Source organism: Aspergillus versicolor, assembly GCF_001890125.1.
Source record: "Aspergillus versicolor CBS 583.65 unplaced genomic scaffold ASPVEscaffold_8, whole genome shotgun sequence".
Taxonomy (NCBI): domain Eukaryota; kingdom Fungi; phylum Ascomycota; class Eurotiomycetes; order Eurotiales; family Aspergillaceae; genus Aspergillus; species Aspergillus versicolor.
The window spans coordinates 358,447-380,453 of NW_024467531.1; the positions used below are offsets into that span (position 1 = coordinate 358,447).

At 49.7% G+C, this 22,007-nt stretch overlaps 8 protein-coding genes across 8 annotated transcripts; 4 read left to right on the forward strand and 4 right to left on the reverse strand.

Moving 5' to 3' along the window:
- Nucleotides 1-242: 242 nt before the first annotated feature.
- On the forward strand, nt 243-2,749 carry ASPVEDRAFT_197466 (uncharacterized protein; the record flags this gene model as incomplete). Its single annotated transcript, XM_040809236.1, has 3 exons — nt 243-441; nt 502-671; nt 729-2,749. The coding sequence occupies exons 1-3, from the start codon at nt 299-301 to the stop codon at nt 2,747-2,749; spliced, it is 2,334 nt and encodes a 777-aa protein (XP_040670475.1). The 5' UTR covers nt 243-298.
- A 188-nt stretch (nt 2,750-2,937) lies between these two features.
- Nucleotides 2,938-4,746, forward strand: ASPVEDRAFT_44247 (CCDC90 family protein). Its single transcript, XM_040813009.1, has 2 exons — nt 2,938-4,180; nt 4,250-4,746. The coding sequence occupies exons 1-2, from the start codon at nt 3,028-3,030 to the stop codon at nt 4,417-4,419; spliced, it is 1,323 nt and encodes a 440-aa protein (XP_040670476.1). The 5' UTR covers nt 2,938-3,027; the 3' UTR covers nt 4,420-4,746.
- Nucleotides 4,517-7,293, reverse strand: ASPVEDRAFT_44248 (uncharacterized protein). The gene has a single exon (XM_040813010.1). The coding sequence runs from the start codon at nt 7,227-7,229 to the stop codon at nt 4,953-4,955; it is 2,277 nt and encodes a 758-aa protein (XP_040670477.1). The 5' UTR covers nt 7,230-7,293; the 3' UTR covers nt 4,517-4,952.
- A 164-nt stretch (nt 7,294-7,457) lies between these two features.
- ASPVEDRAFT_137409 (AP-1 complex accessory protein LAA1) lies at nt 7,458-13,866 on the reverse strand (the record flags this gene model as incomplete). The annotated part of the gene is made up of 5 exons (XM_040807388.1): nt 7,458-9,035; nt 9,088-9,621; nt 9,671-10,945; nt 11,006-11,362; nt 11,410-13,866. The coding sequence occupies 5 exons, from the start codon at nt 13,864-13,866 to the stop codon at nt 7,458-7,460; spliced, it is 6,201 nt and encodes a 2,066-aa protein (XP_040670478.1).
- A 227-nt stretch (nt 13,867-14,093) lies between these two features.
- ASPVEDRAFT_64054 (post-initiation translation factor DPC29) lies at nt 14,094-15,126 on the forward strand. Its single transcript, XM_040815709.1, has 2 exons — nt 14,094-14,331; nt 14,387-15,126. Exons 1-2 carry the CDS (start codon nt 14,121-14,123, stop codon nt 15,010-15,012), a joined length of 837 nt encoding a protein of 278 aa, XP_040670479.1. The 5' UTR covers nt 14,094-14,120; the 3' UTR covers nt 15,013-15,126.
- A 49-nt stretch (nt 15,127-15,175) lies between these two features.
- ASPVEDRAFT_54837 (Mis6 domain protein) lies at nt 15,176-17,511 on the reverse strand (the record flags this gene model as incomplete). The annotated part of the gene is made up of 4 exons (XM_040814981.1): nt 15,176-16,264; nt 16,315-17,333; nt 17,389-17,439; nt 17,490-17,511. The coding sequence occupies 4 exons, from the start codon at nt 17,509-17,511 to the stop codon at nt 15,176-15,178; spliced, it is 2,181 nt and encodes a 726-aa protein (XP_040670480.1).
- A 410-nt stretch (nt 17,512-17,921) lies between these two features.
- On the reverse strand, nt 17,922-20,349 carry ASPVEDRAFT_44253 (CLPTM1 family protein). Its single transcript, XM_040813012.1, has 4 exons — nt 20,234-20,349; nt 19,121-20,179; nt 18,569-19,054; nt 17,922-18,517 (listed from the first exon to the last, which is right to left on the reverse strand). The coding sequence occupies exons 1-4, from the start codon at nt 20,273-20,275 to the stop codon at nt 18,188-18,190; spliced, it is 1,917 nt and encodes a 638-aa protein (XP_040670481.1). The 5' UTR covers nt 20,276-20,349; the 3' UTR covers nt 17,922-18,187.
- Nucleotides 20,350-20,556: 207 nt separating this feature from the next.
- ASPVEDRAFT_86103 (short chain dehydrogenase/reductase family protein) lies at nt 20,557-21,956 on the forward strand (the record flags this gene model as incomplete). Its single annotated transcript, XM_040817784.1, has 5 exons — nt 20,557-20,837; nt 20,905-20,990; nt 21,054-21,218; nt 21,277-21,347; nt 21,411-21,956. The coding sequence occupies 5 exons, from the start codon at nt 20,557-20,559 to the stop codon at nt 21,954-21,956; spliced, it is 1,149 nt and encodes a 382-aa protein (XP_040670482.1).
- Nucleotides 21,957-22,007: the final 51 nt, after the last annotated feature.

Below are 22,007 nucleotides of genomic sequence, written 5' to 3' on the forward strand. Positions count from 1 at the left end.
TCATAGATATTCCGGTTGCTTGAAGTAGTCTCTGGGCAGCGTATAATCTCACTCCAAAGTCATCACCAGTCCATTCGGTTTGATCTGTCGTGGGCGATCTATGAGCAAAAGCGGCACCGATTATTTCCGAATTTAGAAATATAACAGATGAGTCAGCATAATTTCCTGATCCGGAATAGCTTAAGTCTGCTACGGAATGCCTCAGGCACTACTGCACCCTGCTCATTCACTATCCGTTACCTGTTCAATAGCCTCGAGGTCACCGGCCTTTCACATCGGCGTCCTGCCTATTTTCATTATGGCGTCTGACGGCCCTGATCCCCAGAGCCTAAAGTCATGGCAGGATACATTCCAATACCCAGTTCCCACCGTACGTCGCGTGGAGCAGGAGCTCCGCCGCGACATTGCAAGCAACAAGGAGAAGCTCCGGGCGCTCGTTGGGTAGGTGCTAATGGTCTCTAACTCACCCCGTTCGGTAGCTAACTGTGATGGCATATATAGTACCCGATATCGAGAGCTTGTTGGCACCGCCGAGACAATCGTGTCTATGAGTCGCAGTATGGAAGATGTGGATACGACCCTGGGCGACATTGGACGGCGTTGCAACCCCCGACTGATAGGAAAGAAATATACGCATTTGAACCAGATAAATGGCGAGACCACGGACCAGGGTATGTACGGTTGCTGGATTTAAGGGACAATCGGAGTGGTCAGCTAATGAAGCGCAGATGCCACGAAGCGGGCTCTCGGGGCGCAACTTGCGCTACTTCATCGGTGTTCGGTGTTAATATCGAAGATGTTGAGGAAGCGGGGTTCACCCCTCCTCGTGGCGAAGCTTTTGGTTATATCCCGTCTGCTGCATAAAAATTTGTCGGAACAGAAGTCTGCGCCGCCGTTCCTGGAGACCTTGCGCAACCAGCTTTCCTCTCTCAGACGAGGCCTCCGGAGCAGGATTGATAAACGCCTTTCTAGTGCAAAGTCAACCGTTGACGAGGTTATCGAGGCTCTGGCCGCCTACTGCTTAGCTACAAGTTCGTCGTCGGACGACGCCGTTGCGTACTACCACAAGCTTCGCCTAGACGCCATTGGAAATCAGCTGGAGGGTGTCAAGGATTCCGGCGAGAATATCTTGGCTGCCTTGCGTCTCTATGTCCAAACCCTACAGATCTCGAAGGCCATCCTTTCTCGCCGGTTCACTGATGTGCTGAGTAAACTGAAATCCCGACCTTTACTTAGTGACCCCGAGATTCGCAATGTTGATGACCTCTCACTTGATGTGTTAGGGCGTTGGGTAGCCACGGACATTATTAACTTCACGCCATGGATCAAGCTTAGTGAGCTATCCAAACAAGATGCCGAGAAGACAATTAAGAAGTGGTCGAAGAGCGCTTTTGACGATTTTGTGCGTCGTAGCCAGGACGGCCTCACGACCTGGGCGGAGTTTTCGCCACTACTACAACTTCGCAAAGAAACATTGGAGCTTTGGCTTTGCTCCTGGAGTTCAACACCTACCCATTCAGCCTTGCAGATCTTGGAAGGCACGCGGGATGTGTTCAACGGCCGCCTTAAGAACATCTTATCGGACAAAGCCAATACTTTAGATACATTTGGTCAAGCTGTTACCTCGGCCATCTCAAACTGGGGTAGCGCAGAACACGGTCGTATTCAGTCCATGTGGGACCACGAACTGGTCTCGCTCGATTATTCTAACGGTGCAGCTGTCTTCAAGGAAGCCATTGCGGATAGGCTACTCGGTAGAGATGCGGACGTATCTGTTGTGATGGACAAGTACCAAGCTTGGCTTCTTACGATTGGGTCTCTCAGAGAGTCCATTGACGCTTTACGAGAGATTCGATGGCCTGACGTACTCGATGAAGCCGCGGATGAAGATATTGACATTGACCTTGCGGCGATTCTAAACGAGGACGATAAACAGCTCCTATGGGAAGCTCTCGAAGCTGCGGTTAAGCAGGCTTTTTATGCCCTCCAAAAGTCATTCGGCGATACTTCCAAGGCTATTGGAGACTCAAACAGAGGCGAAAAAGCTGCATTCATGCTAAAACTCATTCGACTGGTTCGAAGAGATCTTCCGCACGAGTTTATCCCGAATGACACAGAATTTTCGAAGGACATCATTCCGGGGCTGCAAGAGATACTTGCAATAGAGATTATTGCTGCTACCCGGCCCCTGTCGTTCGCTACTTTAGTGAATTCTCGGTCGAGAGCCCTGGCCGGAAGGACGCTATGGGAGGGTGAACCCGAGCTTCCTGTTCAACCATCACAATCTACGTTCAAGTTCATGCGGAGAATGGTGGAGTCTATGGATCGGCACGGCCATGGACTTTGGGATACGTCTACCGTACATGTTCTCCAGAATACCCTACAAAAAGAATTGGCGGAGCGTGTTACCTCGTTCCTCAGCAGCATCGACTCTCCTACAGAGTCCAAACCGGATGCCGAGGAGGAAACGCGTCCAACCGGGAACGGGGGCGGCGTTCCCACGGAGAAACCAACAGAAGCACTGGCCCATGATATTAAGCTTCAGATATACTTTGACACCATGCTCCTGAGCAATGCATCGACTACTGGGGACATGCGGCAGAATCCATTACAAGAGGTTGCAGAAAAGCTCCGAGATAGCTTTGGATCAGAGGCGGGATCGACCAGCAAGACCATGGATCAGCGGGCGCAGGAGTACTGGCACCGGACACGGTTATTGTTCGGATTATTAGCCGTTGATCCTGCTTAATATCCAGCATGCGTCATGTAAATAATAGCATCATAGAGAATTGTAAACCAAATCACACGTCAAACCCCTGCCTTAGTAATTTGTATACTCTCAGCAGTTCCCGCGGGGGAGCTTCACCGCTTACGTCACGTCACGTTGCCGCCGCTCGTTGGCCGCGGGAAAAAAGACCACAGCCCAATTGCTTCATCCGGCCAACTACAACTTCTCTCACTTTGCTCATTGCCTTTCCTTTGTTTTGCAACCTCAATTCTACCGAGAGCCGTCAGCAATCCTGCACGATGGCGTCTCCTAGACTCCCATTTCTGTACCCGAACCTAATGCGCGCAGTCAAGTCCTGCGAGCCTTCTACGTATCGCTCCCTCCGCGTCCCCTCGAATGCCCGACCTCCCCGGCCTTCTCGAGCCGCCTTCCATACAACCCGGCGAAGCGCCCAAGGCTCAATTCAGCGGCGGTACGGCCCGGCTGTTGAACCCAATATACCTCCACCGTCTCGACCGACGGACGAGTCCACCGTAAACCAGGATCCCGAGTCTCCGCCACCGGAGAAGAAGAGTGATGCGAATTCTCCATCGGAACAGTCACAGTCACAATCGCAGTCTCGCGACACCGCCGAGAATGCACCAGCGGAATCCTCCCAAGTAGACTCCGAGAAGGCGGCACAGTCAGCCGAGAGCAAGGAGGCAGATGAGCAACAAGTTGAACCTGAAGAGGAGGAAGAGGACCGCGCAGAACCGGAAGTTCTCGAGGCAAAGCAACCAATTCCATCCGATTCCAAGGAACCTCAATCCGAGGAGCGACGCAACGCTCCGATTTTCGACGGGAATCCGCTCGACGGGGTTCTACATATGCCTTCGCCGTCAGCATACCTCACGCCCACAGCCTCGCCGCCTCAACAAGCTCCACACATGGCCCCGCCGCCGTACGTGCACCATTTCGATACGTATAGTCTTGTGCAGGATCTTGCGACTGGCGGGTTTTCGGACAAGCAGTCTGTGACGATCATGAAAGCAGTGCGGACCATATTGCAGAACAACCTCGACTTTGCGAAGCAGAATCTCACTTCGAAGTCGGATGTTGAGAATGAAACGTACCTTTTCAAGGCAGCTTGCTCGGAGCTGCAGTCTAGCTTGCAGACGGCTAGGAATTCGGAGGTTCAGCGACAGCGGGCCTCACGAACGTCATTGCAGCATGAATCTGATATCCTTTCGCAGCGGACAAACCAGGAGCTTGCTGGCCTGAAGGATGACATTAAGGGGATGTTCAATGACCACAAGATGACCGTTCGTGAATTACAACGGAGCATTGATACCTCGGTGCAGGAGCTCAACTATAAGATCACCGTCTCGTTGAACAGTGATAGTAAGAGTGAGATTGAGGGTCTGCGGTGGATCCTTACACGGAGGGCAGCATTGGCAATTGCCATTAGTGCTTGTACGTTATTTCTTTTCGCCGTTTCTCTTCACCCGCCCCTATGTCCCAGCATTGCTAATAACTCTCTAGTTATGATTCTCCTCTTCCTTCGATACTCATCTACTCACCGGGCCCAGAATACCCCTGAAAAGAAGGAGACGCCTCCAAAGGAAACAAAAGAAGCCCAAAAATCCTCTGAAGCATCGCACCGTCCTCAAGACGCAGTTCCAGTGACCCATCTGAGCGAATCTCTTGGTTGAGATTCTTCAAATCGGGACTCAGACATTCCTTCGATCCTGTACACTATTGTTTTACCATTCGATTTTGTCATTAGACTTATACAGGTCTTTGCTGGGCGTTCTAGGACTTTTTATATTATCTCCATCTTTAAGCATATTTCCTTTGTTTGCCCGTTATAATACATCCACCATCTCTATCTATGCTGTGCCCTTGACCTGGCTAGAACTGTGTTCAATACGCTGTCTGATACCCACAATGTCAACTAGGTAGATGTTCATGAGAATAGATATGCTCATAAATCCAACACTCGGATTGTAGCTTAAATGGTCGAAATACCATATTGTCCTTACGCCTTTGTATACCAGGTTAGCATCTGCTACATATATGAATCCAAAAGGGTGACTTGAGGCATATATATAAATCGCGATATAAATAAGCTGTCTTTAGGTCCGTGAACAACTAGATGCCATGTCCAACCAGCCTCGATCTAGATTATGCTCTAGACGAAGGGTATAAGACCTCAATGCGTGCACAACTCCAGCCAGTCCTACCCTTACCAAGTCGTCCAGCCACGATTCCCAGCTCTTTGCCAAGGCACATGATATTTATCCTGCTCCCGATGCGCAAGGTCGAATACCGTTTCCCAGATCGTATTCTCACCAGGGCTGTACGTAGGGTCTGTCTGATTAAGTGGATAGCGCGTAGTCAGAACCGGTGGAGGTGGGCTATTTGCCAATCGGTACCTCACTTCATTTTCAGCGCTGTTCTTCCGGTCAAACATCACGCAAAGAAGACCATTTCGCCAATTCTCATCTGGGGAGATAAACAGGAGTGATCTATATGCACCTAGCATCGGATATCTGTTTACCATCCCGGGTATTTGTCCCGCTGTTCCTGGGAGAGGGTGGATTTCGTCACGGGGGGTAGCTCGGAAGGCCTTGATTTGGTCTTTGTAACTTCCTCTGACTTCTTTCTCGTCGTGGTAATGGGAGATGCACTCGTCTGTATTGGCCCCTGGGAGGTAGTATACGTCGTGCCGAATGGTGTATTTTTCTGGTGTGATTTGGTGCTCAAGCGCCTTCATGTCTGTATTTTCTGGGGTGGCGTCGGGGTGCGTGAAGTAGATGGCAAAGGAAAACAGTGGAGGAAGGATCCCAAACCCAAAGACCATATATGCGGTCTTACCTGTGTGGTCGGTGAAGGGAATTGGTTCCGACTGACGGGTTTCGTTTATACCGGTGTTTACATCAGCTTCATATTCGTCTTCAGAATCTACACCAGCTTCAACGGCAGTGTGATCGTAGTGAAGGATGAGCTCCTGACGGTCTCGAAGTTTCTTTGGGTTGTAAGAAACGGCCATGTTTCGCGCTTCTCCATCAAGCTGCATGTCCAATGCCTTTCCCCATATTGCCTGATAGCTTAGCACTCCCCCAATCGAGGGAATGAGTTCCCTAATCCAGAAATCGACTCCTCTGTCTTTACAGAGACGATCAAGGATCTGATACTGGGGCTTGAGCTCCTGTGAAAAGTCTTCGTAGAGCTCCGCAATGTCATCCAGCACTATGGCGGTAAGATACGGAAGCTGATTCTCTCCGCTGATCAGCTCCATCAACTGGAGGGGGATATCAGGGATTACACCGAATCCTTCCTCACCGTGGAGCGTGAGCGTTTCGAGTGAGCGGGGGAGTGTGTCTTTTAGCCGGAAAGGAGCAGGGGGCGAGCCGCAGCATCCTCCCAGGAGAATCTCTGATTGAATACGTATGTGCTTCAATTTTGGAAATGTGCAGAGAAGGCCAAAGTTGCCATTGTCATCGCGATGCGTCTGTCTAGAGCGGCAAATGTCGATTGTCTTGAGAGTTTGTTGATGTTTTTGTAGGCAATTCCAGATTTCGACGTTGGAAATGACTATGTTGCGCCTTGCATCGAAAGGGTTATCATTTATGGTAAGCGTGAAGTTTTTCAGGGCCTTTGGTTGGCCAATAAGTGCTTGGAGGTCAGGATATGTGCAAATCGACCTCCAGTTACTGATCAGATATAAACCTTCGATATGAGATATGCCGCCATCTTCTAACCAGAATGCTGCTTTGTCGGTATCCAGGCCAACCATCGAGAGTTCTTGGAGATTTCGAAGGCGAAAAACAGGCCATAGATACTCTAGCCGCAAGGCTTCCCTACTTACGGACTCTTCATCATCCGAGTCAGGTTCAGAATCTTCTGGCTGCTTGGGAGTATCCACAGGGGTCTCTTGACAAATATGAAGCCGATGGAGTTTGTGAAGAGCTGGCTGCGGATTTGTCTCATTCTCCCAATTCTCAACCGCTTGTTTGAGAACGGATGCCAGGAACGGGTCTGAACGGGGTACATGGGCAAAGAGAGTCTCCAAATTCGACAAACGTGTCAAAAGAATAGCCATAAGAGGTCTGCGATCCCGCTTACGTAGACCTGTTATGATACGCTTTTCAAGATGGTCGATTCCCGCATCGTGAATAGCGCGACGAACTAAATCAAGTTCGTCTGGGGGGAGCTGAAGATCGGGCCCATGTACAGAGGCATCTGGAAAGAACCCCCAGTTACCAATCCTTAACGTTCGTACCTGTGCTGCTAAATGAGGATCACGGAGAATGGTCCTCAGAAATTTCCAGAGCGTTAAGAACGGTTGTTTTGCGCCGTTGAATGTCCATTCTGAATAGATTCGGTCGATCAGTGCCGCGTACCATTTGCGGCTGAGGAGGGCGAGCTCGCAGAGGCGCGGGACATCCTCATCATCGCCTAGGGAGTGGGATAGAATGATATTGAATATTTCTGAAGGGAGATCTGTAAGATTGGGCATTGGGGATGAAATGAGTGATGGGGGTTTGGCGATGGAAAAGAGAGGTTCAGGAAGTCGAAGGTGTTGCTAGGTTGGAGTCGTATTATTGGGGCGGAAAGGTGGAGTGCCACTCAGGGTAAGCATAGTATATTAGCGTAGTATATATATATATATATATAATCATGGTATGAAAACGAAACTATAATGGAATGCATTGACACATCAAGAACTAATCGCTACACAACTACCTCAGAAATCCAATCTCAGCGCAATACTCGGCATGCTTTGCTGAGCCCCTGCCTGCGCACTATCTTGCCCTTCCCTGTTCGCCGCAGATCCGGAGCCAACATCTGCACTACGAAGCACCTCCTCCAATAACCCTTTATGCTCAGGGTTCATCGTCGCTACTAATGCCCTGAAAACAAGCTGGTTAGACTTCGCCAGTTCCAAGAGGTACCCGGCGGTCTCCTTGTGGACGGATTGGCCTTCGCGTTTCGCCCGTGCAAGGAGGCATGACATGACCAGGGATATGGTTGTTGGCATCTCCTCGGCAGCGAGGATATTTGCACTTGTCGCAAAAGCCACCAATGTGCGTGCGATGATAGTTCTTGAATTCTCTGGATCATTCGCAACGTCACCGGATTCGGAGGGGGTGCCCACGAGGAAAGATATGAGGCGTGGCATCAGGTATCTGGCGATTACCTGATCTGTTGGAGATTTGGGTGTAGGTGAAACGAGGATAGAACGGATACAGCCCGCTGCAACGCTAGCAAGGCCAACATCTTGGAGGCAGTCGAGGAGTTCATTGAGAATTTGCGGAAGGATTGGGTCGTGGCGTGGAATAAGGTGTCCGCCAGTAGTTAGGAGGATGGTAATCATTAATAGCGTGTTTTTGGCGCAGGGCAATGAAGATTCTGACTCCCGGCGTTGCGCAATTGTGAGGGTTGTTAGGAAGCGGACGAGGCATCCGCGGAGTTGGTGGGAGACGACGCTCTGATTCTCCGGGCTGTCTGAGCCTTCTTTCTGATGGCTGATGCTTTGGATGAAGTGTTTGAATGTCGGGAGGGCTTGAGGAACGACTTCTTGTTGGCAGAGGCCTGTCGCAAGAATGGTGCTGAATATGTGAAGAATGCATGCGTTGAGGTCATTCCGGATAATCGACGGGAAGATCGAGGCGACATTGACCAACGAAGACAGTGAGAGGCGAATAAGCGCCAGCGCATCATCAGATCCCACGTTGAATCGTGCGATGGTTGTTGACTCCCGAAGGTTGGGTAGAAGGCCCGCGAGGACTAGGATGATGCTCCTTGTTAGCTCAAAAAGTTGCTCAATGTCATCCGACAGATGGTCACTGCGATCCTCGCCAGCCTTCGCGGAAGGATGGTCTAAAGCGAGGTTCCGCGCTATCTCAACAATCACATTCTGGATGGCAGTTCCCTCAGTTAGCGCTAGACGATCAAGACTGTCCATTGTCTCGGAGAAAATAGCATCCTGGTATATAGCGTTACCCGATATTATGGGCCTCAAGATTCTTTTAAGAGCCTGGAGGATTTCCATTCTCTGTGATGCTGAGGTGGACTGGTCAACGAGAGCTTCGAAAGCTAGACCAAACAACACGAAGAAGAATGCCACAGGCTCGTCACGGTAGTTTATATCGTGGCCTTTCCCTTTTGGCTTTCCATTAGTGGGACCATCGTGGTCATCCTCCGGCTTCTCGGGTTCTTCAATCTGTGCCTTTCCATCTAGAGCATCGAAGACGAAATCTATATCCCTCTCTACAAGGCCAGCAATAGCGTCGACGAGACTCAACCAGGTTTCTTGGTAAAACTGCAAATCCTGTTAGTTCCGATGAGAAAAGATAGCAAAGGGAAAACCTTACTTTGAGAAGCGTCTCCCGATTGAGGGCAGCGTAAACCTCATCCAAGTCACCACTCTCCGGTCCAGTACCAAGGCTGCCCGAAATATCTGGCTCAAACCGGAGTTGGGCATACTCTCGAAGGGAGGAGAGCCACAGCGGAGTGAGTCTCAGGAGGTAAGGCTGAACAACATCGTTAAGATACTCGTGTTCGATGCTCGCAATTTGAAGCCGTGCCCAGGCCGCATATAGCGCCATCTTAACCATGACCTTTGCGTTTGAGTTGAGGCCCTTGAGATCTCCAATCTCCGTTGTATCGGGCTTTGCTGAAAAGTTTTCCAGGCCCAGCACTAACAGCTTCAAGATTCTTCCCATACGCTCCACATTCGTTACGATACCGGTAGCAATAAAGGTGGCGGACACATTGATAGCTTCCGAGGCAAGCTCAGGAGAAGAATCGGCAGCGAAAGCTGGTGTAAGAGCCGATCCGATCTGAGCCTGATACTGCTCAAGTAAAGATGCTTCCGCAAAATCTGGATCGGGAGTTTTGCCAAACATCTAGAACAATATTAATTAGCGGAAACGAAGAAGACGGACGCAGTATTACCTTTAAGACTTGGTCCAGTATCTTCAGACCCCAAACGCGCAGCTCAACCACGTTTGCGGTTGAAGCTGAGAATGCCATCCTGACAATGTCTCCGACCTTTTGCTGGAGAGCCAACTCTGCGGGAATTGTTTGATCTGGCAAAATAGCCTCTTGGACCAACTGCAACAACTCACTCAGACAGCTCATAACGAAGTTTCGAGTTTGCCATTTCAACAGTTCCTGACCGGCAACAGTACCCGTACTCTCTTCCTGACCAGCACCTGCGATTGCAGATGCAAAGCCCGCAACTTCATCGTCTGGTAGGTCAGTGGCTGTGGGTTTTATGCCGGACATGGGTGGAAGATCTTCCACTTTCAAGCGCGTCTTTGTGAGAGTGTCATGGCAGCGCTGAACCCAAATCTCAGTCTCAGATAGAGCAGTCTGCTGTAGCCAATCCTGGATCATGCTTTTCAGAATAGTGTTATTAGGATTATCGTCAAATGCGAGCCATATCTCCTCTTGCAAAGCAGGGGAAGCAGCGTTGATGACGGCGGTTGCGTCTCGTTTCATTAGGTTCGTCAAGGCTTGAATAGCCACGTCTCTCATCAAAGGGTCCTGCGCGGACAGTTCACTCTGTAGACGTTTCACGTATCCGGAAAAGTCGACGTATCCTGGCGCATATAGCGACAGGTGATCAAGACATCGGGAGCTTTCTGTGACCAATGCTGGGTTCTCCTCCAGCTGAAATTGGCGCAGAAGAGTGAGGATTAGGTTCCGCGTTTTGGCGATATCCTGTAAATCGGGGCCCAAGACGTTGATCAAAGAATCAATACAGCGACTGATCACCACAGGCGTTAAGTACGACATTTCAATATTAGATGTGGCAAGGGTCTCGGCTTCGACATTGTGGCTATCGGCGTTATAGAGCTGAGCCAGCATCCCTAGAGTACTAGAGACGAAGGGAGAGAAAGTTAAGCCCGCCGAGTTGGCCACCTTTTCCAAGCCACCAAGAGCCCAGAAATGAACAACAGGGTGAGAGTCATTACAAAGTGACATGAGCACACCAACAATGGTCTTCAGATGTAGACCAGCTGCCATGCCACCGATCTGAGAATGGATGCATCCTAAGGCAGCCGCACAGCCAGCGCGAGCATTAGGTTCTCTATTTGCAACAATTGTGTCAACCACCCAGTTAATCTGCGTATTGGTGAAGGCATTGCCTGAAGTTTCACACAGTCGTCCAAGCGCTTCGACACCAACTGTGCGAACGATCGGATCGGGATCAATGACGAATTTCTAGATTGATTAGGTTCAAGTTCACCAGGCTTTTTGAGGTATAAACAGAATATTTCCTACCTGAATAAGCTCCTGCAGCACTTTCTCAGTCGTGGGACTGAGCTTTCCTGCTGCCGGACCACTTTCTCTCACAGCAGTCTTTAGAGCATGAAGTAAGGCCACGGATATGTTGACGACCATAGCTGCTTTGCGTCCAGGATTACGTTGCAAGCCTGTCGAAGAAAGGTACGTCGCAATTTGCTCGACACTACTTTCCTGGACCTTTGGAGCATGCAGCGCGATGGCTACAGAGAACAACTCAATCGCAGCATTGACTACTCCGGTTGACTGTGGGTCGGCTGCGAGGCGGTCTCCTTGCCTTGTAGAGTAAAGCAGGACCGAGTCATGCTCACTAGCTTGGCAGATGGGGAATATCAACTGTAATTGTTAAAACCGCATAACGAAATGAGGATGTGTTTACTTACGGCATCGTCAACAACCTGATCTGTAGATTCGACCGCAGACCAAGCTGGGCCACTCTCGCCCTCATGTTTCCCTGAGAGAGTCGAACGAACATATTCTCTTGCCAGGCCCGTTATGCCAAATCCGAAGTTATCACATAGGTCCCATAGGTTCTCGAATTGCGTGGTTGACGCTGCGATTGAACTTTCCAGGGGGTTAGCCTGGGTAGCGTCGGGATCAGCAAACGACGAAATCGCCAGGCTTAGAAGACTCGACTGTGAAATCACATCTGCGTGGCTGAGTGGATGGGCATGAAGAAGTTTCGCAAAACATTGTAGGACACGCCGCCGGACCATGGTTTCAATATCATGCAATTGCAAGGAAGGGTGAAGACGTTGCGATATATCCATTACACCCTTTTGCCGAGGGATTTCATCGATAAATTCGACTGTATTTTGTAGCATGGTAGCAATCCTCCGAGCTCCATCGGCGGTTATCACCTTGCCATTGAACTCCATGAAGGCAAGCAACGCCCCAAGGGCACATTCCCTAACATGCGCTAGGAAACTCATCTCCAAATACCCCTTCTTGGCAGAATTTTCCTGGCTCAGATGTTTGGGGAGGGCATTTTTCCAGAGTAACATGAGCTGAGAGAGGTGGATTTTGACAAAGCTAGGGCCGAGAGGCATCAGCCCCCCTATCAATATCCAAGCCACTTGAATCTGAGTGCTGGCAGCTCGCAGCTCCGAGTTACTGCTTATTTTTAAAAGATCTGTGGCTTGGGTAAAGACGCGAGAGTAGACTTCAACAGATCCGTAGAGTGGTTGCAGCCGGGATGTACTTAGCATCGCGGACATGCCATTGGCATATCCAACACAGCGCCGAGGTGATTGTCGTGGGGTAGACAGCTGCCCTACTTCTCTATTAAGGCTATTTAAGCAGATCGTGACGCATGATAATAGCTGGGTTGGGCAGGCAAGGACAAAGGTACGTAGACAGTGCGCCGTGTGGACCTGGACAGTGTAGCTGGGGTGAGCAAGAACTTGTAGCAACGCATCACGGCAACTCTCAGCGAGAGAAGCAAAAGCGGAACCAAGTGACGAGATTAGCGAAGACAAAGCACTGAGTGCACTCGTCAGCGTATACTTGCTAGGCTCACGGCGCTCCTGCATGACCTGTGGATAGTCCTTGAGTATGTCGTTTATTAGCCATTTGGCTGCCGTGAGTCGACTGTTCTCGCGAAGTGAGTCGCGACCAACGGTTTCCTCAAGGATGCTCCCAACAACCTTTCTCGTCATGAGTAGTCGGAACCGATTGTAAGTCACTATGGGGTGATTGAGAAGGTCGAATAGTAAATGATTCGCGATCTGGTCATAGCGTTCTTCAACAAGCTTGTCACCCAAGATGCGCAGAACGTACTTGTAACAAACGGCAATCCCGGCCCGTGCTCGGTTAGATGTTGTGCTTCGAAGGTACTGTGATGATAGCTGGCGGAGAAGATCAGGAAGTAAGAAGAACAGCCGGGCCTCTGACTTTTTGGGTGCCGACGACTCGGAGACCTCGGCTTCATCCTCGTCCTCTCCGGGCCTAGGGCCAGGCTTCTTCGACTGCCTCTTCGATTTCTTCGGTTTCGGAGCCGGCATGACTCGAGAGTCCTTGGCGTGTAATTTCGTCAGAGCCCGTGCGAGGCAGGCTGCAGCGGCATGTCGGACAGGCGCCAACTGACTATCGATAACCTTCCATACAACAGTCTTTAGCGTCTCGAAATCGTTGGCGTTGTCGAAATACGGAGTTGTATGTAGCAATTGTTCAAGGCAGCGACATGCATGGACCTGCACGAATGTCGACTTGTCGCCGGCAGCGGCATTGCGTGCCTGTTTCCAGATATCTCGCGCCGTCCCCTCATCCACAGGAACTCCGGTGCCACCAACCACTTTGCGCAACACAGCAAACACAGACCCTCGGCAGCCAGTGTGATTACTAGACGGCTTCAGTAATTTCAGCAGACTCGTAACAACGGCGCCAGCCTGGGCAAAAACACTCTCCCCCGCAGTAGTGAAGACGTCACCCAAACAATGAGCCGCGGCGAACTTCGTCCGGAGATCTGCTTCATTCTTCCCAGCATTCAACACGCCTAATAATTCCGTGACCGTCTCAAAAAGTATACCGCGGTCGCCCTTTGTGAATATCGCGCCAAAACAACGCCCGAGATTGTTGCGGATAACTCGTGTGATCACCGGCGACGAGAGCGTAAGGACCTTGAGTAATTCCTGCTTCAGGAATTTCTGTTCGGCGCATATCTGGGCTTTATCGAGGTCGGAGATGTGCTGCACCAAGTCGGAGGTGAAGGTTAGGAGGTACAGGTCCTGCTGTTCAGAGGGTAGCGCATGCAGCTTTGTGATATCGAGCTCCGCACGAGGGGCCGCATCGTTCGTAGAATGGTTGTCGGAAGATGGACTGGCGACCTCCGTTGAAGACATTGGATTTATGCTGGGCCAGTGAAGGCGGCTCCCATATAAAATTGCCCTAAAGAAATAGAATAAGCTATTACCAAGACAATGAACTATGAATGAAGCTTAAGTGTACCTCCTTAGTCGTGTCCACACAACAGTATGGGGGAGCGGCCGCGGAGAAACTGTCGGGCCGGCTCTGCATGTCTATAGCCTCCGGTCCCCGACCTGTAGATTGCCTGATTGTTTGCAGAAAGGGGAGATAGAGACGTCTGGTATCTTCAATGGCATCAATAGTGAGCAAGAGACTGGTGCAGCAGCGCGTTCGCGCTAGGCAGACCGGATGGGACCTTCGTCGCAGTTTTACGAGCTCCCCGTCTTTGTCCGCGGGACACAACCGGTGGTCGCAAATCAAGCATGACAAGGCGAAGAATGACAAGGTGAAAAGCAAGGAGCGACAAACGGTCGCAAAGGAAATCAGTTCCGCTATCCAGAGTGAGTGATACTAAGAACCTCCGCTTGTGCTGCTATCTAGACTAACACCTTGAAGTGTGGGGACCAGATCCGAAATTCAATCCTCGTCTTACCCTCGCCTTGTCGAACGCAAAAAGGGCCGGAATTCCAAAAGTAATAATCGAAGCAGCAATTGCTCGGGGCCAAGGAGTGAGTGTAACGGGTGAAGCGCTGGAGCAAGTTACCATTGAGGCCATTCTACCGCATTCCGTCGCGGCTGTCATCGAGTGTCAAACGGAGAACAAGTTACGCATATTACAGGATGTACGGCACGCTGTCAAGGAAGCCGGTGGCTCTGCTACCCCAACTGCATATTTATTTGAGAAGAAAGGACGGATAGTGTTTGAGAAGAAGAATGGTTTCAGTGCGGACGATTGCCTTGACCAAGCCATTGAGGCGGGCGCTACAGATATCATATCTGATGAGGAAGGACGCATTGTGATATTCACCGAGCCATCTGAGACTAAGATCGTTGGCGAAACGCTTTCAAACTTAGCTGGACTAACGATTGAAGAGCTTGAAATTGTCTGGTCTCCAAACCAGGATACATTGGTGGATTTGAAAGACGAGGCGCAAGTGCAAGAGATTGAGGAGATATTGGCGTATCTCCGTGAAGAAGCCAGCGTCCGTGACATATATCTGAACACAACTCAAGCCTTCTGATGAGCGCAAGTATTGGTTTGCATTGTTCCTTGTATAGTATACCCGCACCCAGTTGTATATTAAGTCTTTAAGACACCTAAAAATTATAGAATAGAGTGACTACATGAATATTCCAAGATATGCTGTAATGTATTTCTGTTCACATAATAGCTTAGGTAGTTACCTACTCCTTTCGAAGTGCTTTCATCGTCGTGCGCATCAAATTCGCAATCCCATTACCTCCTGTAGCATCCATCCAGTCAAGCATCCGTACCCTATAATCCTGCCAAGTCGTCTGAAAGCCACCTTCCTTCTCCAGGGCACCCAAAGCCTTCTGCGTCACAGGCTTATGCAACTTCGGTTTATCCTCTCCAATACCATTTTCTCTCTCAAGATCAGCGAAGCAGGCAGCGGAGAAATTGCTCAGGGCAGCATGGTGGCTCAAGGAAAATGCTGATGCCGTCGTATAAGAGAAGGCAGCTTCGCGGTTCTTTCTCCGAGATTTCTCATTTATTTCGCGGATGTACTGTGTAATGGCGGTAATTGTTGCTGGCGGTATCAAGCAGCCCACCGCATTTGGATCCTCTGAGTTGAGAGCCCGGTTCCGCCATACCAGGTTGCAGATGTCCATTATGTATCCGTTGAACTGGCCTACGAGCTGTTGCGGATAGAGCGGGTTGCCCGAGGTTTGGGCCTGCAAGATTTCTGAGTTCATGGACTCTTCGAAAGCTGCCTTGTAACCAGAAAGCACAGAGTTCATATTTGAGATGACGGAGCTCACAGGAGTGAAGACGAGGCTGTAGATCGTGGGAGCAAGAGGGACCGTGATTCGGATTCTCCCATTCGAGTGGGCATATGAAAATAGGTCGGCTAATGTGAAGTAGAACTCTAGAACGGATAGTGTACTCTGTTTGTAATTTTCGGCCGTTGAAGGCTGTTCTGGTGGGCTTTCCAAGATGGAGGACGCCAGGAGCTCGGCATGTGAGATTAGACGGCTTAAAGGTTCCGACCTTTCCATGCTAAACGGTTCTGTCCTCACTTTGACACCCCATTGACGGACTAGAGCCGAGTAAAGTTCAAGCAGAATCGCTTTAGACGAGGCAGTGTCTTCCAAAATAGCGGCTTCCAAGGGAGCAAAAATGTCATTTCGCAAAGCGTCGTAGTTCTCAATCGGAAGGTACTCCAGCAACTCGAACATCGGCTGTCTGTTGTCAAGGCCATTCCAGATTGGAATATATGACTTCAAGAAGGAAAGGAAGGCGTCGGGGATCATCTAGATGCTATTAGCTCTGCTATCGAATAATTTTGCATGGGCATTCTTACCTTCGCGTATCGTGCGTAATTGACGGCTAGGGTCAACACATAGCCTAGGGATTCCACACCTTCATCATCGAAGTCTTGAGCATACTCGAAATGATCACTCAGAAAAGCTTGCAGCCAATCGTTTAAACGATCATCTGCAACTTCAGGATGTACCAAGAAGAGGTACTTTTGCGCTAGACCATCTGCAATGGTGGAGATAATCTGGTTGGGGAGCTCAATCTTGTCAAGTCTTTCGATAAAGTGGTCGACGTTTCTTAGCTCCTCTAACGAAGTCCGGTTACGCGCAACTCGAGAAGTCTGTACATCAGGAACAATAGTCTCCACCTTGCTTCTCTTGACAAGTCCGCGGTGAACCACCTGAAAACTGGTAGACCCGACCCCTTGAGTCCGCTCCAAATTTAATTCTTGAACTTGTCGTACGTGAGTTGTCCATTCAGGATCTGGATGCTTGAAGAACAAGCCTTTCCTACCAGGATCTCCCACAATAACATCGGGGTAATAGTTCTTGAAGACGCGCAAAAGGGAGACGAGTTCCTTGTCATCACCACCGGAAGTGCCAACCAGCTCCATGAGCATTTGGATTCTGAATGGCTTGACATGCTTTCTCCTAGTAATGAAAGAGAGGATGTGACACAGGGGCTTGCGCAAGCTGATCATGTCAAGGTGGTTAAAGAGTACCGCGTAGAGTTTCGACAGGTGAGATCGATCATCAATAAAATCATAGACAAGAATTAACCATCGCAGCAATAGAGCCTGTGTCGCTGGGCTTGGCTTATTCTTCGTTGGACCAAGACAACACACTACCTGCGTTACCAACTTGGACGCTATCCGCTCAGATGGATATAGATTTTTTATCAAAGTTGTGATTGTTCCTTGGTCAAGATGATTACTCCGCGTGAGAATTTTCAACAGACGCTCAAGAGCAGCTTGGGGAACTCCGCTCTCATATGCGAATCCCGCTATTTGCTTCCCTAGCTGTCCGGCATCTGTATAACGCTGCCTTGGCGGCACAGAAGCGACTACAATGTAGGTTTAGACATAGAAATTTGGCGTAAGGTAGTAGCCTCAACGTACCTGTTTCTAGGTGCTCAATTGCATCCAACAAATCGATCGGTCTGACTTCATCTAGGCGACATTAGAATAGTTTCTCGCCCTAAGCACAAATCGGAACATACCTCTTTCCACGTCAGAAGACATTATTCAAAATCTCCAGGCCAGGCAAGCTAATTTCGGTACCAATGAAACTGTCCCTGTTTTTGGTGGCGCTCTTGTATAAATCCAAGCTGCTTCAAAACACGGCGTATACAGCGCGGGCGAGGAATGCGTCGCGTTATCCTCAACTCGCACACAGTGTTCTGCAGAATGCGCCTGAACACAATATTAACTAAAGTATTTGTCAGTTTAAATCAAATATAATTGTTAATTTACTGGTAGATACCTGCTTAGCTGTTACTGTCGCGTAGTTTGTTAGTGTTGATCGTTGGTCTCCCGTTCTTGATCGACTATTTGGGGAATTAACGGGTAACGAAATCTTGGCCTTAACCAAATCTGGCGGTCACCGCGTACAATGCGGGTTCCGATTGAGCATCAATGTTGAAAATAAATCTAGCAGGTATAGGTAAGGGAAGTTCAATTTATTATACTGAATGGTGGTACTAATATGGTGTAATAGTCTCAACCACCCGTTGACTGGGTTTGCGTTCATCTATTGCCTGTACTGTATGTACACCGTATTGCGTTCGATACGAATGGCCAAAATATGCCTAACTAATATGTCTTTATTATAAAAGCCAAAGCCACAAACAGTGATCTTGCCAGGACAAAGACTCAGAATAGAGTAGAGAAGGTCGATGATCCGGTGAGGCGGGGATCATCACTTCCTCCGGCGGGCAGATGATTTGGAAGTTTGCTTTCCAGATGCCTGAGGAGCTTCTTTCTTTTCCTCCTCGACTGTCTCGGCCTCTTCGGGCTTTGATTCCTCCTCTTCATCATCACTCTCACCTCCCTGCCCGAACTCATTGACACGTGTGTAGTCAACTCTGTACTTGTAGCTCTGGTAGAGCCAGATGAAGAAAATCACATCGTCTCTCAAGGTCGCAAGTCTGTGGAGCCATGGCATCTTAACGGTGAATGCAAAGAGATCATCGATGAAAGTGTTAAGGAACTTATAAGTCATAGCCTTTCCAGGCATATGCGCGACGGACTAGAGTAATTCTGTCAATATTTTCCAGCTGAGTTATAGAGAGGCACGAACCTTGAGTCTGTAGTTGATGTATAGACTAGGAACCATCATCAGGAATCCATAGGCATAAACACTGCCGACAAGAGTTTCGATGATGTACGAGTACCATGACTTGTGGGTGTTATACATCAAGCTATATGCGGCGTACGCTCCAAGGAGAGGCACGCCAATGATGTAAAGATAGCGGAACGCAATCTCATCATACTCTTGCGTTTTCTTCTCTGTTTCTGTGAGCTTGTGCTTGTCTTCGAACACAATCACATAGGGCAGGAATGAGAAGAAGGACCCGGTCGGAGGCGGGCGCAAGCGAACATTGACGGTCTTAGTGACCTTCCAGGCTTCCAAGACAATCCCAAAGCCTTGGCTGGCGAGAATCATCCAAGAGGTATTCTCGCTGTTGTCCATGAGGTAGAGGAAGATGACAGTCTGCATGAACACATTGGCTAAGATAGTTCGAACGGAGGTTCCAACATTATCTTTCTTCTTACGCCAGTGAGACTTTGGGGGGGAAATCGTTAGCCATAGAAAAGAAACCGTTTTTCATAGCGCAATATATGGACTTACGATGTCATTCTTGAATGCGAGAGTTTCGAAAATCATGTGGAAGATAGTAACCACACCGGTAGTACCCAGCAACCAGATGTTGGTATCGAGAAGAACTTCCTTCACCATCTCAAACTCGCTGCCATCACCGCCACCAGGGGTAGAGCCTCCAAAGGCGGCTTGTCGAGCTGTCTGCTTCGCGTTGTCATCGAGACTCGCCATCATTGCAAATTTCCAGTTCTGAAGGTTATTGAGTGTGAACCGGATGGGAACCGTCTCAACCGTCGAGTTGAGCTCCATCATGTGAGTCCTCAACTGCCAAAATGTATTCAGGAAAACAATCGGATAGTACCAGCCGTTTTGACCGGAAACATCCCTCGCACCAGTCGTCTCCAGTTGGGTCTGACGACGAATAGCAGGATGGATCTGGCGGTACTTCATATCAGAGGAATCGGGGATAACCGATAGTGTAAAGTTCGAGTGGTAAAACGAGGCAATCGAAACGTCGGGGGTTCCATCGTCTTCCTCCTCCTCAGTCTCATCGGCGCTCGCGAGGAGATTCTTGAGCTTCTTAGCCTTCTTCTTGGGGAGATATTGGTTGAGAGGGCGGAAGAAGTGGACAGCTGTGTCCGTGCTGTAGTCCTTAGCGGTAGGGTCCAACTGATGTCCACTCAATCCCACAAGGAAGTGCGCCCACAGAGTTCCGTTGTTCTGGACCTCCTTTGGAACCTGAATGGTAGCCTCTACTTCCCTAACATCACTGTAATTTCCAAGACCAAATTTCTTCTCTTCCAATACGAGCGAACTCGATGGCAGAGATTTGAACGATGGAACGAGAATAGACGGAGAAATGTAGATGCTGATATCCAACGCGCTGTCCGTAGGCCAGATAGGGGAAATCGTGTCCGGAATGGAGCTGTAACTCTCGATCTCACCAGGAGCGGCGCGGTCCCCAAACGTGGTTACACCCCCTGGATTGCCACCAGAACTAGCATTCTGCTTGTTTCCGAAGAATTGGCCGATGAAGAACTGGGTGACAAAGAAGATGGTGGCGCCCTGGATGAGAGATCTGATGAGGGACTAGGGATGAAGTCAAAATGATAGGCCTCCCTCGGTAAACAGGGTCATACGTACGCCTGACTCCCCCTCATTCCTCTGTTCCCGCTGTTCAGGCATTGTGAACCTGATTCTTGGAAGATGGCGGGGTTAACGGGAAAAAAGAAGGGAAAGAAAAGGCCACGGATTGCGCGATAATGGATGGCGGACGCGACTCGGACTCGCCTTGACTAGCCCCGGCGAGCGGCGGTCCAGAAGCCCGGCAGTTTGTCCCCAACCCCACATCAGCATTTGAGCTCCTCCTTCACTTTTGCAGGCAATAGAGCTGTCGCTGCTCGCAATATTAAGTGTGTCCCCTTGCGCGATGGACATACTGGCCTCTTGAATGTGACCTCGACCTCATGACAGAGAACAATACCTCCCCCGATTACTCCCGCCCGCAGTTCCCTCCCCATAATGAGTCCCGAGTATGGGTGATCACCGCGGGGGACTCGCCCGTTGGGATTTCGGTTGCGCGCCAGATCCTTGCGCATGGGGACTGCGCTCTTGTCGGCCTGTCGTATTCGAATCTAGATCGCGATGAATGCCGCCGGGATATGTTTGAAGCCTTCCTGGCCGAAGTTGAGACGCATCGCGATGAGGGCTGGCCAGACCGCTTCAAGGCCGTCCAATTGGATATAAGGTGCGCATAGAATACTACATGGCGACTATCACCTTTTGGGTGAACTAGGCTGATACTTCCTGTACAGGATAGTTGGGGAGTGTCAAGCAGTGGTTGCCGAAGCAGTTGCGACCTTCGGTAGGATGGACATTTTGCTCTGTTGCACCAGTCAAGGTATGTATTCTTTGTCGCAAGCCCTTATTCTCTCTAGCATGCCGTTTTTTGACCGTTTATAAGCACTCATTGGAACCGTTGAGGAGCTTGCGGCCTCTCAACAGACCTTAAACCTCGTCCGCGACCAATTCGAGATCAATTATTTCGGTCCGCTCAATATCATCAAGGCATCACTGCTTCACATGAGACGGCAGAAGTCGGGCCATGTTATGATCGTCTCTGGAATCAGTAAGGACACATCACCTCCGATTTAAATAATCAGAATGGACATTCTGACTATAAACAGCCGCTCATATCGGCACACCCGGCCTTGGGATGTACTGCGCTGCAGGTTGGGCTCTCGAGGGATTCTGCGATGTAAGAACCGTAGTCAAATCCTTTTCTCTGCTTACCTTTACTAACCGTTATTGCTCTCCCCAGAGTCTCGCGTACGAAATCGCTCCATACAACGTCAAACTCACAATCCTGCAATGCAGTATCGAAATCCCCATTCTTACGAACTTGGTCACCACCGTACCCCCGATCGTCCCTGCCTACTCGCCTGGAATAAACCCCGCGCCACTATTCCGTGGAATACTCAACCGACTCGTCCCCCGTTTACCGAACACACAGGACGCCAACGGCTCACATAATCCGGATCAGACCAGCTCCATTGAAGAGGGCCCTTTCTCAGGCCCGGACCTCACATCTACATATCCCCCACTCAGCTCAGCGCACATGGAAGTATTAGTTTCCGAGACGGTTTACGCCATCATCGCGATTGGGGGACATGAAAACCCCCCATCGCGACATATCGTTGGTCAGGAGGGCGTTGCAAGTGTTAAAGAGAAGTTGAAGACCGTCAGTGAGGAACTAGAGGATTTCATCCAATGTAGCTTTGCGGTCGATTATGCCGCTGATACTGAACAAAGTCGAGCAGCTAGAGAGGATAATATGGTGTTTGGGCAATCTAATGATGCATTCTGATATTTTTCATATCCGGGATCTAACACTAACACCTTCGGAGTGTAATTCGAA

Bases quoted from the DNA above. Each gene is read 5' to 3' on its own strand.
- ASPVEDRAFT_44253 (XM_040813012.1), bottom strand. From the start codon at position 20,275: ATGCCTGAACAGCGGGAACAGAGGAATGAGGGGGAGTCAGGC. The intron at 20,180-20,233 runs GTACGTATGACC...CTTCATCCCTAG, and splicing joins GGAATGAGGGGGAGTCAGGC to TCCCTCATCAGATCTCTCAT. The intron at 19,055-19,120 runs GTAAGTCCATAT...TCCCCCCCAAAG, and splicing joins TCGCATTCAAGAATGACATC to TCTCACTGGCGTAAGAAGAA.
- ASPVEDRAFT_64054 (XM_040815709.1), top strand. From the start codon at position 14,121: ATGGCATCAATAGTGAGCAAGAGACTGGTGCAGCAGCGCGTTCGCGCT. The intron at 14,332-14,386 runs GTGAGTGATACT...AACACCTTGAAG, and splicing joins AATCAGTTCCGCTATCCAGA to TGTGGGGACCAGATCCGAAA.
- ASPVEDRAFT_44248 (XM_040813010.1), bottom strand. From the start codon at position 7,229: ATGCCCAATCTTACAGATCTCCCTTCAGAAATATTCAATATCATTCTA.
- ASPVEDRAFT_44247 (XM_040813009.1), top strand. From the start codon at position 3,028: ATGGCGTCTCCTAGACTCCCATTTCTGTACCCGAACCTAATGCGCGCA. The intron at 4,181-4,249 runs GTACGTTATTTC...ATAACTCTCTAG, and splicing joins GGCAATTGCCATTAGTGCTT to TTATGATTCTCCTCTTCCTT.